The sequence below is a fragment of the Zootoca vivipara genome, chromosome 2 (assembly GCF_965207765.1).
Source record: "Zootoca vivipara chromosome 2, rZooViv2.hap1.1, whole genome shotgun sequence".
Classification (NCBI taxonomy): Eukaryota; Metazoa; Chordata; class Lepidosauria; order Squamata; family Lacertidae; genus Zootoca; species Zootoca vivipara.
Genome location: NC_142584.1, coordinates 60,157,066 through 60,177,617, shown reverse-complemented (window position 1 = coordinate 60,177,617; position 20,552 = coordinate 60,157,066). Strand labels below are relative to the sequence as shown.

At 45.9% G+C, this 20,552-nt stretch overlaps 1 protein-coding gene across 2 annotated transcripts in view; it reads right to left on the bottom strand.

Annotated features, from left to right (window-relative positions):
- NDST1 (N-deacetylase and N-sulfotransferase 1) overlaps nucleotides 1-20,552 on the bottom strand; it is an 82,462-nt gene that overhangs the window by 22,104 nt on the left and 39,806 nt on the right. The window contains exons 1-3 of one of the 2 annotated variants that reach the window (XM_035105670.3): nucleotides 11,521-11,785; nucleotides 7,365-8,233; nucleotides 1,464-1,946 (exon numbers count right to left, since the gene is read on the bottom strand). In XM_035105670.3, coding sequence (XP_034961561.1) covers nucleotides 1,464-1,946; nucleotides 7,365-7,871 — 990 coding nt within the window. In that variant the 5' untranslated portion in view covers nucleotides 7,872-8,233; nucleotides 11,521-11,785. Of the gene's footprint in view, nucleotides 1-1,463; nucleotides 1,947-7,364; nucleotides 8,234-11,520; nucleotides 11,786-20,552 lie in introns of those variants that run through there. The other variant, XM_035105669.3, reaches the window with a different exon arrangement.

Sequence of the window (20,552 nt, the reverse complement as noted above, 5' to 3'; positions counted from 1 at the left end):
CATGGGGCCTTCTCACATGGCATAGGCCTTTTTTTTTTTTTACATTATCAGCGGTGGTGGGGGAAGGAGCACAGTGCATAAGCTTCCATCCCACCAGCATAAATGCAAGGAGGCCTTAGTACCAGTTCAAAACATCGGTTTTCCTCACATGCCCTTATATATACACATTTCAGTGATTAACATGCAAGCTGCAATATCACTCTAACCAGGAAGGTGCAGCTTACATTTTCTGCAGCCTCCTAGACCTCAAAGGTCACCATCTGCTAATAACCCAGTTTTGGGAATCCCACAACACCTTTGCCAGTATGAGCAAGCACTTGATAGTTCACGTGAGTGAATAGTATAGTGACTAGATTAGCCTTTGTTAGATAAATACTAGTTATTTAGAAGTGGAGGTGTCTGGAGCAGAAGTGGGGGCGAGTAAGCGTTCAGATGTTCCTCATCAGGCACAAATAAATCCTGTTTAATTACTCTTCTGGGACTTTGTTTGGAGAGCTACGCTCTCTTTTTTTGTTAAGAAAGCAGAGAAAAGGCAAAGGTTTAACAATAATTCTATGGGAAACAAAGCTGAGACAGACATGTGCTTAAGAGACCTAGTGATAAATCTGTTGCACATTGTGCTTTTTGCTTAAAAAAAAGAGAGGAAGTGTTCAAGCCTTAAACCATCATTTCTCTAAGCCAAACAAAATAAATTGTGGTTGTTAACATGCTCTTCTCAAAGGAATCAGTTAATGATCCCTCTCCCTAAGATATAGATATATTAGGAAGAGTGGTCATTAACCGATTCCTACACACACATTGCTCTCACCTATTTCTGGTAATATACAGTTATGTAGCAAAATATTCATTTTATCCCCAGACAACAAAAGTTTGTTCCAAATTCTGAGCTTTCTTAAGAACAAACTAATTTCTCTGATCTTACTAAAAAAGGGTTTGTAGCACCTTAAAGACAAACTTTCACAGCCTACAGTTCTCTTTATCAGATGCTGAAAAACAAGCGATGTTGGGCTAAGTTAAGATTTTTAATTTTAGTGCTTCCCAATTTAATCACAAGGAAATCCATCTCTAAATTTTTACACTTGTGTAACTATTCATAGCAATCCTGATTTAAAGTGCATTCAACTAAAGCAATAATCCGTTGGCTGTGAACAACAGGTTTTTTAAAAAAGAAATGGTTTCTGAGTCTACATTAAAATTCCATGAGGCTGGGATACCCGATTACGCTTCCTGCATTTCAAATGTCACCATCCCAGTCTCTCACATTCTGGGAATGACAGAAGGACAAACACCACACTAGATCCAGACCAAGGTAGCAGAACAGCAATAAGGATTCAGGGATCCAGGGCTCAGATCCTAGCACCATGTAGCTTTCAGCCCAAAGAAATGGATCCACAGGACAGCTAGCCCCACATCTCCCCCAAATCCCAACCTCAAGAGCAAAACCTGGCTATGTGTGTCATTACCTTTACATCATCCACTTTCATCCGTGTGCCTTCCTTGCCAACAAAAATATCATCAATGTCCACCAAGACGTAGCGGTCCAGGGGGAGGGAAAGCCTCTTGCCAGTGAGGAAAGAAACAGCGTCGACAAAGACCAGTTTGTGCAGCCAAAAGTTGAGGTTGTTGCCAAAGAGGACTCTCTGGATGCCATCGTGGAGGCCCAGATCCTGAACCACAGTGGTATGGAGTGCTGCATCAATGCTCATGTGCGGGATGGATTCCGCCGACTTGGTTTTGGCCAGGAGGATGGGTTCGTAGGTGGAATGGTTTGACTGGAAGACGGTCCAGTCCTCGCCTGGAAGGAGTCCCTTCTCTACTTCACTGGGCCGTGTGATGTACAGGAGTGGTGACTTGGGGTTGATGCTGCAGTCCTTCAGCGCAAGGTTGGAGTGGAGAAAAAGGGGAAAGCCTTTCAGCTGAGCACTCAGCAAGCTGTTCTCATTGGCCTGTAGGGAGATCACATGAACTGAATTTACACCCCATTTGTGTTGCGTGCATACAGGATGACATCATTTGCAAGGCTTTATGATCTTCCATATAGGAGGAAGGAACATAGAATTTGAGGCGTTACCTCTTTGGTTCTGCTGTGTGAAGTATTTATTTGCAAGTTGTGTCACATAAGAAAAAATTCTTGTAGCTGCCAACAATAGGGAAAAGAGCAGAGGGGAAGCAGAGTATGAAAGCGGGTGAAGAACTGGAGCCTTATTTGTCTCAGATTTATATATTAACAGTGCTTCGGAGGCAATATAATGGCACAATGTGATTGGTGAACATGTTAACTGAATTCCTGGAAGCACACGTGGTACTGAGTGCGTCACTTCAGGCTTGCAAGAGCAGGGGAGCAGTCTATGGAATTCAAGCGTTTCCTTGCTACTATAAACTGCTAAACATGGGCTCCAAGAGCTGCTCTGGTGGTTGAGAACATAAGTTAAGGCTGGTGCACCATCCAGTTCAGCATCCCCATCCTCACAGTGGCCAATCAGAAGATGCTTTTGGGGAGCCTGCAAACAGGACCCAAGTGCAACAGCACTCTCTCCTCCTGTGGTTTCCAGCAACTGGTATTCAGAAACATACTGCCTCCAACAGCGGAAGTAGAACATAGGCTACATGTGGCCACTAACCCTGATAGCTTATCCTTCACGAATTTGTCTAATCTTCATTTAAGGCCATTCATTTTTGAAAATTTTGAAATCTCCACTCATACCAAAGAAGATGTAAAAAGAGGAAAGTGAGGGGGGCGGGCCTAAGCCAGAGAGGGTCGGAAGGCGGTTACACAGCTGCTAGAAAACTTTGCTTAAATGTGATGGGCATAGATGGTTCACAAGGGAAGCCCTACAGGATTACAGTGGAACCTTGGTTTTCAAGCGTCTCAGAAGCCGAACGTTTCAGTTTCCGAACGCCGAAAACCAGAAGTAGTTGCTTCCGTTTACAAACACATCTCAAAAGTCAAACGGCTTCCGAGGCACTTTTCTCAATGGGATTTGCCGACCGCCCACTGAGCTACAGTTGTCAAAGTTTCAGAAGTCGAACATTCTTCTGAGACCAGATTATGTTCGACAGCAGAGGTTCCACTGTATTAGATTGGAGGGAGGAAACTCTGACTAGAATGAAGAGGCTGCTGCTTGGGGAAGGGCGCGGAGGGAGGGAGATCAGATACAGCCTTTTAATATACAGACCAAGCCAAGCTGAATTCTGTGGCTTAGAGAGCCTCTCTGGACCAGAGTGCTTCTCTGACACAGCTGAAAAGAAATGGTTAGGTCAGCAGCCTTTGCAGTTGGGCTCTTATATTTTGGCTGTACTGTAGTCTTATATTTAGGCTATATGTTTTGGTAATGTGATGAGCTCTTCCCATCATATATTCTGGACCCTTCTGCTTCTCTCATTTATGTCAATAGAAAGAGAGGTCACTGTTTTATTCTTGCAACGTGCATGTTGTGTGGTCTCTGTACTTTCCACCAGTAAAGTTCACTGAAATACACACAGAATATACTTTGTGCGATGAACTAAGGATTTTTCAAGGACAGGCTTTAATCCAGCTGTATGTCTGGAAAGGGATCAACATGCAGTGTAGCCATACTACTTAGCACTCAATCAAATTATCTTTCAAAGATATAACTATGTAAGTGGACAGAAAGCCAGAGGGTTAGGAAGCAAGGATGGAAGGGAGGCTGATTCTTCTTTGCCACTGCTTTCGTGGGTTCGAGCCAAGGAAGCAAGAGAAATCAGACTGGAAGAGTAAACAGACTGCTGTGCAAAAAAATGTCTGTCAAAAGCAGCAGGGCAGCTCTTGGTCTCAGGATAAAGCCTCATTTACACACTTCATTTCTGCCCTGGATTCTTAACCTTCTTGGCTTGCCCATTCAAGCATGGAAAAATGCAATAGACCTGTAGCAAATGCCATATGGGTTGCTTTAGCCTGCATCCCCTCCTACTTGACTTCTTGGAAACCAAATCCAAGAATCACTAGGGGAAGCAGGGACACGGGGTGGGGTGGCCTTGTCAAGTCATAATGCTAGGCAGGGATGCCCGGATGGCCCCCAAATCCCTGTTACAATCTCTTCTCTTCACACATTAACCAGTTCCCAAGAGGAACATTACTGTTATCTTTTTTACTGTCACCAGCAGAACTAAAGGCGCTGCAGCCTCATCTCAAAAGGCACAGATTTGTAAATCCGCTCTTGGCATCAGTTAAAATACACAGCCCTTTTACTTATCAGGCTCGACGCTGGCAAGACATCAAGCCATTCAATAGAGAGTAGTGACTGTGAGAAGGTGTCCAAGAAAGGCTGACATTTTGCAAGCTGAAGCTCTTCCAGGGCCCTACTGTTCACGCATGAGCCAGCATGTGGCAGATGCGGACACCTTCAGAAAGCACCTGTTCTATTGTAATATGGGTGGGCTATCACTTAAGGGTCTAGGCCAGGCACCCCCAAACTGCGGCCCTCCAGATGTTTTGGCCTACAACTCCCATGATCCATAGCTAACAGAACCAGAGGTCGGGGAAGATGGGAATTGTAGTCCAAAACATCTGGAGGGCCAAAGTTTGGGGATGCCTGGTCTAGGCAATCTATCGCATCAGCAATAGCCAACAGTAATCAATCTCAGAGAAGCATACTGTTTAGCCAAGCCTTCAGAGCTGTATTTACTCTCAGCACTGTTGTACCACTAACTGCAGAAGGAGTGAGGTGGAAGAATGTTCCCTCATAGTCAACCAGGAGGACTGCGTACACACCATACATTTTAAGAACTTTCCCCACCAAAAAATCTTGGGACCTATAGTTTGTTAAGGGTGCTGGGAACTGCAGCTCTGTGAGAAGTAAACTACAGTTCCCGATATTCTTGGGGAGAGTACTTTAAATGTCCAATGTGTACGCAGTATTGGGTCAAAGGAAAAATGGGGAGGAAACTGAAGTGCTTTTTTTTTTAAGAGTAAAGCAGACTTCTGTCCTGAGAAATACACAACTAAGGATCTACTTTACAGCCCTCCTCACCAGCTAAGGACTGTCTCATTGTTAAAATTATTTTTATTTAGGACTGGTTCAGCAGTACACACAGGTCCTGCTTACCGAACGCAGGAAAACCATTCGTTTGGCGAGCATTCACATAACGAGTTCACGATTTACGTGGATTCCCAAGGGAACATTTCTAATCTGGGATTTTTTCCAATATTTCGCCCCACTTTTTCAATGGTTTCTTATTGAAATGGCTGCAGCCAACCAGCAAAAGAGAGAGAAAGGAAAAACTGATTTCTCCAGTCTCTCCTGCTCCCTGATTTATCGGATTTCTCCTGCTCTCTGATACAGTGGTGCCTCGCTAGACGAATTTAATTCGTTCCGCGGGTCTTTTCTTATAACAAGAAATTCGTCTAGCAAATCCCATAGGAATGCATTGAATTTTTTTTTTTGAATTTTTTTTTTGCCCATTAATTGAATTTCAATGCATTCCTATGGGAAACCGCGATTCGCTAGACGAATTTTTCGTAAAACGAATTCGTCTAGCGAGGCAACCTCCGCTAGAAAAAACCTTTCGTTAAGCGGAAATTTCGTTAAGCAGGGCATTCGTTAAGCGAGGCACCACTGTATGTCTGCCCAAAAATGGCTGCCACCGACCAGCAAAGCACAAACAAGCAAGGAAGGAAATAAGGAAGTGGGCAAACTCCAGCTGTTTGGGTATCTTAATCTGTGGAGTATATAGAAAGGTTTGGGCATAATTACATACATATAAGGCGCATGCAGGTGGTGGGGCCTGCATGCATTACCCCCACCACATAGACGGAAGAGCCTAAAACAGCAATCTGAAAACTAACTGCGGGAGTGTTCGCAGTTACACGTGTTTGATTATACAGTGGTACCTCGGTTTATGAACACAATTGGTTCCGGAAGTCTGTTCATAAATTGAAGCGTTCATAAACTGAAGCGAACTTTCCCATTGAAAGTAATGGAAAGTGAATTAATCCGTTCCAGACGCTCCGCGGAGTAAGCGTTCATAAACTGAAGCAAACTTTCCCATTGAAAGTAATGGAAAGTGGATTAATCCGTTCCAGACGGGTCCGCGGAGTACTTAAACTGAAGCATTCATAAACTGAAGCATGGGTGTAATTGGTTCCAGAAGTCTGTTCATAAACTGAAGCGTTCATAAACTGAAGCAAACTTTCCCATTGAAAGTAATGGAAAATGAATTAATCCGTTCCAGATGGGTCCGCGGCGTTCATAAACCGAAAATTCATAAACCGAGGTGTTCATAAACCGAGGTTCCACTGTAACATAATGATGCAAGCTTCTGGCCTTCCCCCTTAGGTCTTGGACCTGAGCCCAAGGTTTATGTCACTCTTTGAAGCTCTTCATCCATCCTCTTTAAAACAGACTGGATTTACACTGGAACAAAATAAGGTGGCATTGGAGCAGCAAAATCTGAGGGCATAACTAGTACAATATTTGGGGAGGGGGGGGAGAGATGCTAGGCCACCCTTGTGACTTTTCTGTTGATTTTCAATTTGTAAGGGGTTTTAACACAGATGATCCTAACTCTGCTGTAAGGCTAGGCCATGTGTTCATTGATCTGCGCTCCATAGTTGGACTAACCTTGTCCCCATGAAAATGAGCTGGTCAGTAATGTTGGTCTGGGGGAGATGTTTTGATGCTTTTATTGCTGTAAACTGCTTTGATTTTTTTTATGATACAGCAGCAGACACATATTTTTTAAAAAATAAATAAGATTCCTATGAAAATTAGCATCAAAAAAATTCAGCTCATGTAATTGTAACTACAGTGCAACACTTAGTGAAATTGCATTTCTCTGAAACACCATTGAAAAAGCCTGCGAACAACCTATTCCATCCCACCCTGCCCCAATCCACCCCTTTATTAAACGTTTTTGTGACATTTCGGGTCACTTCTGGGTTTGGCGCAGCATGTGCACGCATGATTGTACACATATTGAACACGAGTACATGGGGGTTGCCTATAGTTGATTTTCATCTTTTAATTTTCATCTGCAATTTCCCCCCGTTTTATATACATTATAAAAAGAAACAATAATAAAACACTTTACCCCCCACCCCCACCCCCCCAAAAAACCCGTGTTTTTTAAGCTTGCATTGGAAAATGTGATTTAATTCAGTATGTTTATTTTACTTGTATTAAATAAACACAGCTACATTCTTTGAAACTGCCCACATCTGCCTAATACTGTACTTGCCATTGGCATCCATTCAAGGACAGTATATGAAACTGATTTTTTCCCCCACAGAAAAATTAAGCACTGGAAAAAAATTTCCTGCAAGAAATTCACACCCCATCACCAGAGCTGGCCTGATTCTTCCCCACCTGCTCCCACAAAAGCTTTGCCCAAACCAAAGCCAATACCTTGAAGAAGCCAATGATTCCTACACCGTACTCAACACAGTACTTGTCCAAGAGCTCGCGGTTCCAGGCGTCCAGGTTCACATACTTCAGGATGTTCTCATAGATGATCAGTGCAAAGCGCCCTCGGTCCTTGTCTGTCAGTGTGGGCATGTCCCCCTTCCCTGGAGCAATCTCCGTCAGGTATTTGAAGCGACTGGACTCCAAGATGGCCACTATCTCCTGGCCCAACTGGGAGTAGAGACTTTCCACAAACACAAGGACCAAAGGGTCTGTGCGAGAAGAATCCACCACTTTGATGGGCTTCAGCGGAAGCAGGCGAGAAGGGGCGACCTTCGGTTCATCACAGTCCGGGCTTGGGATGTCCCCGGAGGGCTCCAGCCCCCTCTTCCACCCATATAAATAATAGGCCGAGACAAAAACGCTGAGCAGGCAGAAGGCAAACAGCAAGAACAGCACCACCTGAGGAGACACCTGCCGGAAGCTCCTCCGAATCCTTACCAAAGTCATCCTTGCTTTGCTAGAGAGTGTTCAGGTTCCTTTCCCACCCAGCCCCCCTCCCTCCCTCCAGATCTTGATGCAGGAAAGGATAATTTCCCTAAGAGGCAGAGTGTGTGGGGTGTGTGTGTGTGTGTGAGTGAGTGTGTGCGCACACAATTGCCCCTGTGGAAGTCTGTTATCCCTCCTGGTCTTTTTTCATGTCACCATGGCAAATCCATTCAGAGTTCCTTTCTGAGGCAGAAAAACCAAGAGCTTCGCATCATCACTGACGCATCATCAGGACGGAAATTGGGCAGTCTTGGGGTTCCGGAACATCTCTCAACAGGTGGGGATGCATGGCGAATCCTTGGGTGTGTACCAGAAGCACTGTTCTGCGTTTAAAAGAAAAAGAAAAAGAGCGAACAAGGTATTAGCAAATTCCCTCTGGGAAGAATGTAGTCCCACAACCTGGAAGATCCCACAAACTCAAGCCGCCTCCCAAAGACAGCATTCATTCCCACAGAAAAACCTTTATTTATGGACCCCTCAGTGGTCCATGCCTTTGATGAAAGAAATTGCCACAGCTGAAGTTGGCCTGGACCTATAAAAGGGTAGGGAAATAAACTTTGCACGCGTTCAGGTGCTATGCCACTTATCCAAGGGAGTGCACTTGTTTTTATCTCCAGGCATGGCAAGAGTTGGATTGTGTCAAATTGATTCTTGTGAGCAGCGGCGTTCTCCCTGCCTGCACCCCTATATGAATCCTACCTCCCTTTTAACTAGAACTATTTTTATGGGAGGGGGGTGTCTCTAGGCTTCTAGGGCTTTTCTGTCTCACAGAAGCCTTTTGGAAGAAAAAGCTAAGGAAATTCAAGATAGGCGCTTTGCATGTGTGGTGTTTAAATGCAAATGTAGCTTGCTGGGTCGGGGGGGGGGGGCTTTAGTCTGCATAAGGCAGATAGTGGTTACAGGCCAGCTTCAACCCTCAAGCTCAGCTTTCATTATTAGGCTAGATATGTACAGTAGGTCTACAGCCCCTCCTCCCGCAAGCTCATTCTTGGTGTACCAGTCAAAGGGCCAGCTGCCATACAATCCAGAGGCCTAAACACCCAGTGGGCACAGGGAGAGCCCGCAGTTTGCTTTCCCAGCGTAGTTGTTCACCCCCACATAGCTTTGAGGAAGCCGCCACGCACTCTGCACCTGCTTCAGCTTAGTGTCAATCACTTGCCAACACACCACAAGAAGCCTTTAATACTTAATAGTTCAACAGTGCAGAGGACCGTAAGAATACTGCTGTTTCTTTGTACACTTAAGAACAGCCAGAGCGGGGGCCCGTTGCCCAGCTTTAACCCACAAAAAGCTAAAACAAAAGTGAAACAATTCTGATTTCGCTCACAGAGTTTGGAACAGCCGTTCCAAGGCCGGCACCCAGGGAAAGACCACAGATTCAAGCCACGTTTCACCTGCAACTCCTAAACCAGTGGTTCCCAACAGGTGGTCCGGGGACCCCCAGGGGTCCGCGAGCTATGCCAGAGGGGTCCGCAAGATGCTATTAGAATAAAATATATATTAAATATATTTCGTATGATAACAGATTTTTTGTTTCGGCCGCTTCCTGCATGAGCAGAGTCTAGCGCAAAACTAGAATTAGATAGAGGCAGTAGTTCTGCTGTATGCCGTTAGGTGGCGCTTTACAAACACTACTGTTTTGCAAAGAGGCAGCGCGCGCATTCTACTAACGCTCACCTCCCCAAGATGCTTTGCACGCGTCAGCTTCATTTGTGCGCTACTGCGCAGGTACCCTGTCTTCTCCATTCCCCTCCCTCCTCCCTGGCGCGCGCTGCCTCTTTGCAAAACAGTAGTGTTTGTAAACAAAGCGTTGTTTTTCGCGGAAGCTACAGTTCGCATAGTTAAAAATGGACCGTTGGTTAAAAAGTGGTTCGTTAAAACGACAAAGGCCTACAGATGAAGAGGAAGATAATGCATTTGATGTTCAAGCAACTGTAAAAAACGTATAAATATAAAAAGACTCTTAATTTGGCTCTCACTTTTTAATTTTAGGATTAGGAATTAATGGGGGTCCTTGTCACAATAGCGGCTCGAGAAAATTTTGTTGGGAACCCCTGTCCTAAACACCTACAAGATGTCCTGCTGTCAAGAAACAGCCTCAACAAACCACACAGAGGCAAAACTTCCCATTTGATTATTTCCCAGATTTACTTTTTCCCTTAAAAAGAGCAAACACGGCCACCTACTTTTATATAACCAATTTGCAGTACAGGGCAAGGAAGCTTTGTATCTTATAAGATATATGGTAATGGTTTGGGGTGGTGTTTCTTTTTAAGACCAGTGGCATATTTAGCACTCAAGACACATCTGAAGCTGACACTTGCATTGGGAGAAGGAAATATCCCACATTGGCAGCAGTGGGGATTTCTTCACAATACTGTACAATTGCCAGCATCGGAAGGAGGGACTTTCCGCAGCGAAAATGGATTAAAATCTCCCTCTGCGCTTGTTGCAGTCTGGACAACTTCAGTTTAGAGTAGCTGTTATAATTTGCATTGTGGTCCCTTCCAATTCTGCAATTCTATGAAAACCTCCAGTTAAATGCAAAGGCACATTCAACGGGTCACATTTCATTTGGCCCCAGGGTTCTACATCACAATTACCGGTATTCTGCTACTCCCCTTAAAAGTGAACTGTGAATAAACACCTGAAACTTTCAAAGATGCACAGCCACAGTCAATATTCAGGTGCAAGTCAGAGCTAAGCATCTGACAAAGCTTCCAATACCTGATCCAGGCATGTTTAGACTTGCACCCGACAATTCAAGACCATTTTTCTTCTGCTTACAAAAGTGTTGGTAGAAACAAACAAAAAGTGACTTATTCTTTCAGCTGGAGTTCACAAGTGAGAGACGGCCGATAAGTCGTGGGATACACACTCCTCCAAATCCTAGGACCCTTTTTGTTGTATTGTGTAACAGATCTTTCTATAAACACACTCAGCCTCTACAGCATCATTATATGTTAACAACCCATTTCCAGAACAGCAGTACTCATGGTCCACCGATATGGTTGCCACCAACTACCAGAAACATTCAGTTCCATCAAACAGAAGAAAAAGGCTCTTGCGCACCCTCCTGAAGCAGAAACCTTGTTTTTAAAGCATTCAGAAGCAGAGTGGCTCTTTGGAAAGTGGTGCCCAGCCCACTGGGATGCACCCCCATCAATGCCGCGGGTATGAGGAGGGATTTTTACACGCACCGCTCATCACCACTGCCCCCCTGAACACAGCAGGTTCAAAAAAGGATGCATCTGCCTGTCCCTTTACAGCAAAGACAGCTCTACCAGACACCATGGTTGCCACCAAAATCCCAACATGTGGCCTCCTGAAGCCACTTTTCAAGGGCATCAAGTGCATCCCGGAAAAACAACTCTAACATGCAACAGAAGTGGTGCTCAAGCCAACTGGCCGCAGGTGTTTGACACAACAGCAAAGAGGAAACTCTTGTCCAAACATCATGAGGGTAAGCCTTCCACTCCACCGATGGAAAGAGCATAGCCATCTGTAAACAGCCACGCAGCGCAGGAAGAGAGCAAGGGCCATCTGTCTGTTTCGAAGACAAAACAGCCTGAAATGCAGTGACCTTTGGATGAGCGATTCAGATACTGACCTTTGGTATTCCACTCGAAGTTCTCCTATCGTTTCAAACCCAGTCTCCTAGTTTTCTATTTAACAGGCTTAACGGCGAGCCACATGTATAAAAAGCAGTCCAATATGTATCCCACAAATGTTTAACATCTGCAAAATCTGGAAACACAGAGCCTGCACGTCCTGATTTAGTTGCTGTGTTTAGTTACACTGATCTCTTGTTACTTGCCAGCCTCTCCTCCCAATTGTTCTTCTGCTCTCCTCCTTTTAAGCCCAGCTCTGCTGTGTTCGAAGAGTTGCCCAGGGACAGCTGGAAGGTCACCACCGGCAGCACCCTCTGGACTGAAGTGGAGTAGCAGCCAATGGCCTGCTGCCTTGGACTTTCGCACCTTAGCAGGTGGAGCAAAGCTATTAATAGACTCCAGCATGAATCAACCAGCAATCCAGGGGAGGCTTTTCTAAAGGCCACCACAGAGAACCTCCCAGCTCTCGGGTGCCCTACTGAATCGTGGCTCGGAGGCTTCTGGCCAGGGCTGTGTCCAATTTTGTCTGCCCCCTTTCAGGACTTTAACACATTTGTGCATCATGCAAGGGGACAGCTGCTGCCTTATTGCAGTGGAAGAATCAAGCAGCCAAACCCAAAAGTGGATGTGGTGTGAGACGCTGCGAGCAGAAGGATGGAGACGACTTTAAAAAAGGTGGAAAGTATCAAGTAAAATCAACAACAGTGGGATTAAAAAGGAAGCTGGTTGAAAAGTAGTTTGGATTAATGCCAGCCTTAATCCAGTCATTTCCCCTCCTGCCTGAAGCGAAGAGATAATGGAGCTGGGGACAGGTTTAATTCCAAGAGTAGGAAAGATTTGCCCACCAGGCCTCCAAAGTGTCACAAAAAAGGCCTGAAGCCAGACCTCCTAGACTATTGATTTCTTACCTTCACTCATTTTCTGCTCCTTAGAAATGCTCTATCTGTCTCAAGTGGATGTAAAAAATCAAAATCAAGGGTTTTTTATGTTTATGCAAGGCAGAGAGAGAGAGAGAGAAATAGAACCATCCCAATATTTGAAAAGATCACAATTATCACCCTAGAAACCACGGGGTGGTTGGTTTTTGCTGCCCAACTCCCCAAGGTACTGAGTCTCCTAAGTCCATGATCGGTCTTTTCCCCTGTTGTAAGGAATTCCCTCCCCTCCTAGCAAGGAGGCAAGAGAGACCCAGAAACAAGAAGAAACATCTCTTTTAAGGGTTTGCTTTTTGGCGTGGAGGAGGAGGACATTTCCTCTACAAACAGTCAGAAATCTCATCACACATAAGGTGGGGTTACTGTGTCTCAGGCAGGCCGAGGTGGATATTCCTGAGGATTTAGCAAGTTTTGCATAATCTCCTGACACACATTTACACAGGTTACAGCATTTGACACAACTCTTTGCATTATGCTAACTATCTTGCCATAGGAAGTAAGCAGAATCATGCTTTTCTAGTAAAATGCCATGAGATCACAGAATCAATGATTCATTTAATTTATGACTACATTTATATCCCACTTTTTCTACAAAGAGCTCAATCAAAACCCACTGAAGTAGTGCCATATGAAAGGATTTAATTTCAATAATGTTTGGATCCTCAGAATTCAGACTAGCATTTCTAACAATCCTTCTAAGCACTGAGGGTGACATCAGAGCAGCTAAGCCCATCCATGGCAGTCAGAAAGGCCATTACTTCTCTGCCAATACTCTCTGTGTGGCGTCACATCAAACCACTGGAATAAAGAAGTGCTGGCAACTCCCTACTGCAAATGGTGGCAGTAGTAGTAAAGTGATGATGATGATGATGATGATGATGATGATGATGATGATGATTTCCTAGCATGAAGCATAGCATTTGCCTATGGCCCAAAGGAATTTCCTGACTATAATACTGTCCCGGAACCACCATAATTACTAGAATCTCTAACTATAGATCATCCATTTACAGTACTAGGATTTCTAGCTATATTTCATAATACTACCCATAATGCTGCACTAAAGCAACCCATATTCCTTACTGATCGTTCATAAATCAAACCACCTTGGTTTTTAATGTCTGCACAGCACTTAGTAAGCATTAGGTGCTTTACAAGCAATTATTAACAATGATGTATTATCTGTATGATACTATCTGGGCAACTTTAAAAGGACCCTCAGCTATAGACCAAATCTGAGCTGCCTGGCACAACTACATTAGCCAACTGGTTGTAGCTAAGACATCACAGGTGAACAATTTATATCACATAAACAGATACGTCATTCAGTAAAGTAGGTTATTAAATGAGAAGTTTTCCCTTGATAAACTACGGTAGCACTTATAGGTGATTGAGCTTTACCCAGAGTAGTCCCATTGAAATTAATGGCCATGACCAACTTAGGTCTGTTAATTTCCGTGAGTCTGCTCTGAGTGAAAGTTAACTGAATTCCAGACACCGTGTATGTATGTTTTGAATGCAAAGACTATATTTCTGAGCTCATGAAACAGCAAAAAGAGTGAGCCCACAACTTGAAACTTGGTTACGTTCTTACAGCCAAACAAAACCAATGTACTACTACTTGAAATTCTGTGGGCAACGAGCTGGAAGAGACTGTGGAAACTGAACCAAATTTGTTTGTATTTGAAGGTTGCTTTTGGATGTTTATTTTCTTACCCCACCCCACCTGCCCTACAAATCAACGGCTCTAGGGGCAAAACTACACATAATGTGTAGCGTGTAGGTTCCTTTCCCCTTTTATTTTTATTAATTGCATGCGCACAGGAGGCAATCCTTAACTTGGAAATGGGGCATATGTTGTGTGGGTGTGGGAAGACTTCTCTCTTCCCTCCACAGCACAATCGGAACTAACATCTCTTGCCCTTCCCCACAGTTAGAACACTTAGGAAGTAACTTCTCACTGCCGCAACAGGAAAGAGTCCCCCCCCACACACACACACACCAAACATTGTAGTTGCATGAGGGGTGGGTGTTCATGTTCAGTTTCGGTTCTGACAATACTGGGGAGAACAGATAAACTACTCCTCTCTGCATGTGGCATTCCCAGTAAGGATCACCCTGTTTGTACTTGTAATTAATCAAAGTAAAAAAAAGGAGAGATTGCTGCACATAATTTGTTCAGTGTAATGTGTCGTTTGGCCCTCAAAAGGGCAAAACTACCACGGAAATGAATGAAATTCCACAATATGTCACACATTATGCTTCCCGCCACAGAGCACGATTTTTTATTTTATTCAGTACTAGGTGGCCTAGCCACGAAATATATGTTGTGTGAGAAATATAGAATGAAAGAACTGAACAATTATTTTGCAAAGGGTTAAATTAAGCATTGGTTTCAACTTCAACCTGTCTCTGTAAGACACACCTTCATAGGCAAGGCTCCAGTCTCCACCAGGAGTGAGTTTTTTGTATTGAAAATCGGCAAGAGAAATAATTTCAAAGTTTCCTAAGAAAGATGTTTTTCTGGCAGATTCTCCCCCAGAACAGCATTTTGTTCTCCTAAACCCAGCTCAGCACCTCCGTTTGTCAATCAGAAGTTTTCCCCAAAGGCAGTTGCTTTTGAGTGACAGGAGCACTGCCTCGTTTCAACAAGTTCCTCTGCTGGAACTGCAAGAATAAACAGCCCTTTTAATCTCCCAAAGTGCTTACTAGACATTAACCATTAAGCTCCCTTTCCCCTCCCCACGAAGAGAGTGCACCCCCAGCATTTCTTCCTCCGCAGGAAAAATTAGCATTTATAATATAAAAGGCGGGTGTGAGGTGGGGGGAAGAGATAAAACTAATCAAGAATCCCACCTTGGAACCACCAGATGGGTTTTTTTTACTCCGTTTCTACCATCCTATATAATAATGTCCATGTTGTCCCTGCGTCCAAGCTGTCCCGTGTGTCCCTGGGGTACTGCGCATGTGCCCCAGGGATACAGGGATTGGACAGCAGAGACTGCGCGCGCGCACTCTCCCCCCCCCTCTGCCTCCTCCAACCGCCGCTCCCGCCGGACACTGCCTCACTGCAGGGCACGTCAGGGAAGCGAGGGTGGAGGCCGGCGAAGGCCTCCTCACAACCCTCCCTGGCCCGTGAGAGGAGCGGCGGTTGGAGGTGGGGGGGGGGAGAGAGTGCACGCGTCCTTCCTGTCGGCGGCTGGGGGAGAGGAAGGAAGGAGGAGAAAGCGCTCCTCCGTTCCTGTCCCCCTGCCGCCGACAGCAAGGACAGGTCCCAGGGTTCGGAGAAGCGCTGCGCAAGCGCTTCTCCGAACCCTGGGAGGTCTCCTTGCTGTCGGCGGCTGCGGGAGAGGAACGGAGGAGGAGAAAGCAGCGCTTTCTCCTCCTCCGTTCCTGTCCCCCTGCCGCCGACAGCAATGACAGGTCCCAGGGTTCGGAGAAGCGCTGCGCAAGCGCTTCTCCGAACCCTGGGAGGTCTCCTTGCTGTCGGCGGCTGCGGGAGAGGAACGGAGGAGGAGAAAGCAGCGCTTTCTCCTCCTCCGTTCCTGTCCCCCTGCCGCCGACAGCAATGACAGGTCCCAGGGTTCGGAGAAGCGCTGCGCAAGCGCTTCTCCGAACCCTGGGAGGTCTCCTTGCTGTCGGCGGCTGCGGGAGAGGAACGGAGGAGGAGAAAGCAGCGCTTTCTCCTCCTCCGTTCCTGTCCCCCTGCCGCCGACAGCAATGACAGGTCCCAGGGTTCGGAGAAGCGCTGCGCAAGCGCTTCTCCGAACCCTGGGAGGTCTCCTTGCTGTCGGCGGCTGCGGGAGAGGAACGGAGGAGGAGAAAGCAGCGCTTTCTCCTCCTCCGTTCCTGTCCCCCTGCCGCCGACAGCAATGACAGGTCCCAGGGTTCGGAGAAGCGCTGCGCAAGCGCTTCTCCGAACCCTGGGAGGTCTCCTTGCTGTCGGCGGCTGCGGGAGAGGAACGGAGGAGGAGAAAGCAGCGCTTTCTCCTCCTCCGTTCCTGTCCCCCTGCCGCCGACAGCAATGACAGGTCCCAGGGTTCGGAGAAGCGCTGCGCAAGCGCTTCTCCGAACCCTGGGAGGTCTCCTTGCTGTCGGCGGCTGCGGGAGAGGAACGGAGGAGGAGAAAGCAGCGCTTTCTCCTCCTCCGTTCCTGTCCCCCTGCCGCCGACAGCAATGACAGGTCCCAGGGTTCGGAGAAGCGCTGCGCAAGCGCTTCTCCGAACCCTGGGAGGTCTCCTTGCTGTCGGCGGCTGCGGGAGAGGAACGGAGGAGGAGAAAGCAGCGCTTTCTCCTCCTCCGTTCCTGTCCCCCTGCCGCCAACAGCAATGACAGGTCCCAGGGTTCGGAGAAGCGCTGCGCAAGCGCTTCTCCGAACCCCAGAATTTTCTAGAGCCCGTTATTGAACGGGCTGAAATACACTAGTTTACAATAATTAACATCCCGCCAACCTGCCGCCTGCTGCCTTCACTAGTCATCTTTCCTGCATGGAAGGAAAGTCACAAGCTCTCGTTAGTGACATCAGAGTTCCCATGGCTACACACAGAGAACCGACAGCCAACAGATTTAATGTCAATGCATGGAGAGGCAGGATAGGCAATAGTTACTGACAGGAAAAGATTAGGCATTCATCTTTAATCACCAACAAGAAAGGGGCTTGGGTGACGGTGCAAACACACACACAACTCGCAAATCAACTTTTGCTCTAATAAGGTGCTCTCATCATAATGTGTTCGTTTTGTTCATAGTAATAACAACAGTGAGTGATGCTGCTGTTCCTGCTACTTATACAGCAAGGTTAATAGGGTCCACCCTAGTAAAAAGTTCTGTGCAATTCAGAGCTGATGTTTGAGACCTCGATGTGCTGATTCCCCAATCCAAACCCAGCTCCAAGCAGCTCCCAGTTGCCAAACCAGAGGGGAAAGGGATGCAATAGCAGCAGGACCTTGGAGGGATATATGGAAATAATGCAACTCCTTCACTTCATATAATTTGTACTTACTTCCCCAGAGTCAGGGGAAGGGAAATAAAGAGGTTGCTAACGAGATATAAACAGCTTATAAAGACAAGGAAATAAAGCCATTAGGACAGTGTTTCCCAAACTTTTTATAAGCTATGCACATTTTTTAATCGCTAAGTAGGGGAAGGCTGTTAGGATCTCTTACTCACAAGTAGGACCCTGCCCGACTAGCATGTTCCCTTCCTCCCGCCTGGTCGATCGTTCGGGAGCTTCAAAATCTTTCTCCAGCCCGAACATCACAGCTACTGATGCCAACTGACATCAGCACACTTACGGATCTGAAGAGTTTGCGCAGTTGCATAACAACCTCAGCAACTCAGCATTTGGCTAATCTACGTTTATTTACATATAAACACACATGGAGCACTGCAACATGGCTCCCTCTCTCTCTGGCATCAGGCAGCAAAGGTAAAGAACAAAGGAAAATAGTCCCACTTCAGGAAACACAGTAACACAAACATCCTGTCTTTGTCACTTCACACTGTGGAATGAAAACATATACTATCATGTGGTAGACAACAATCCCATGACAGCAGACACGGGGAATGAATCAAAGGTTTCGTAGCTAGAGGGAGAAAGCAAGAATTGCCCGGCATGAATTGCTGATCCAGGCATGCAAGCACAAACTAGGAAACGTAACAAAACCTGTGTTCAGTACACAGCTGTCAACTTACGAATTGGAAAATAAGGGATCAGCAGCCTCACTCAGCGGCACGGCACCGGAAATCGGTTCTGCGCATGTCTGGACATGCACAGAAGTGATTTCCGGTGCCCAGACATGGGCAGAGCGGCACCGGAAATCAGTTCTGCGCATGCCCGGGCATGTGCAGAGGCGATTACCAGCAGCACTCAGCAAGTGAGCAAGCAGCCAGCCACCGAGCGAGGCATTTTACCGGGCAGCGGCTGGCTGCTCGCTCGCAGGGGGGCGCCGAATGGAGCCTCCCTGGCCAGCAGGGAGGGAGAGGAGCTGTTTCCGTTGAAATCCAGGGAAATTACGGATATCTAACGATCCGGGATAGCAGCGGGAAACAGATTGAAATAAGGGAGTTTCCCGCAAAAAAAAAATGGGAGGGTTGACAGCTATGGTTCAGTACCTGGTTCTATGGGTTTTACAGAATTTTCTACTCAGGCTGTGTTCGTATTTCATGGTAAATCACTTGCTGTGAATGTGTACTATGGTACTTCACTCCTTCCCTTGTAAAAGCAGGAACAACAAACCACAATCCCACACTTAGTGTTACATCCCAACAAAAAAATCATGGTTTGTTTTGCTCCACACCACACAGTGTGAAGCAAAGGTTTGTCCTTGGCTTACCAATTTTGGAGCAAAACAAACAAATAGCCCCAGTTTGGACATGCCAGTGGTTGTGATTTGTTGTTTACATTCACACTACGAGTAGAACAAAGCGGTAGCAATCTGCACCTTCATGGTAAATCATTAACTCTGGTCTTCTGTGAGGTCCAAACTGGGCCATGGAGTTTGGTTTGGTGCAGAATACATCCAACCATCACAAAAGCCCTATCACCTTCTAGTTTCCAAATCTTTAATAATTATTGTATGGAACCATGCATATAATCTCCTAAACAAGGCAGCAGAATTCTGTCCTCTCAGCACAAGTATGCATAAATACCCTAATCACAATGCAGAATTACAGTTGCTCCTCCAATCCCATGTTCACAGGCACTGGAACATTATGACTGCTTTATTCCCAAATTCAGAGCAGTGCTGAAATGAAGTATCAGGCAGTGAAGCATTCACATGGAACAGATGAATATTAAAGGGAAAACTTCTAGAGGTGGCAGTGTTAGATTTGAGGTCCATTAATTTAGTAAAAAAAAATCATTAAAACGGCGTTTCCGTGCGCTGCTCTGGTTCGCCAGAAGCGGCTTAGTCATGCTGGCCACATGACCTGGAAGCTGTACGCCGGCTCCCTCGGCCAATAAAGTGAGAGTCCGCGACTGGACCTAACGGTCAAGGGTCCTTTTACCTTTAACTTAGTAACAGCTACAGGAATTCCCCTTCCTCCTTTCACCCACCTGCTCTCAACAAACAGCAAAAGTAAGAAAGAAAAAGAAAACATGAAGAAATATTCCACTGTACAAGATTGGCTCTGGCACAAAAAGAAAACGGGGGGGGGGGGTCACTTCCAACTTCAGATGCTTGCTGAGGTAGCAGTTCAAATTTACCTTTTGGCCGCCTCGTGTCACTGCCCAACACGCACACTCTAGTTCAGCATACTGTACAGAATGGAATTTAGTTCAGCATGACAAATAGAAATGAGTGGTTTTCCTTCTGCCGAGACACCACTATTGCTCAATGACCCTTTTCCTCAAGACCAAGACAATTCCATCCCATGGAGTCCTGTAGAACAAATTCTACTGCATGCAAACTGTACGAGAAGCAATGGACTAGAACACACACACGCAGCATGAGCGACCACAGCACCTTCCGTTATCTGCTTACGCTCCACATTCCAAAGTATGGCTTGGGTACTGACAACCATCTCGTAATCGTTTTCAAGGAGCCTGAAAGGTTGCAGGCAATGCACGGAAACTAAATGGCAGCAGGCCATGCCACAGGGGAAGAAGATATGACCAACCGCACCAGTCAAGGCTGGCAAAATCCAGAGGACTTAAACAGTGAACAAGATCACTAGTCGGACACCAGAACAATATGGCCGTTCTATTCCAAGGATGAAATAATTTTTAAGAAAAGAAATCAGACTATGTACAAAGAGACAGAAAGAGTGTGTTAATACACTACAATCCCATCCCACCAATCCTTGGGACCGGGCCTTAACTCAGGGGCAGAAAGTCTCTTTAATACCATAACCATGTAGGGAGACTAATTTATGTGGAGGATAATCCTGTCCGTTTCCAAAGATCTGCTTAACTTAACACAGAGAAACAGGCCAAATTCTCTTTAGTTGTGCTCCTCCTAACAGTGAGATGCTTCAATTGACCATTAGCAGATGGGAGTCGAGTCCTTCAGAATGCACATGGTAAGGGAGTGTATTTCAGAAATACAATGTTTTTCAGATTTTTAATTCTGCAGAGGTTTTTCTTTTAAAATGAA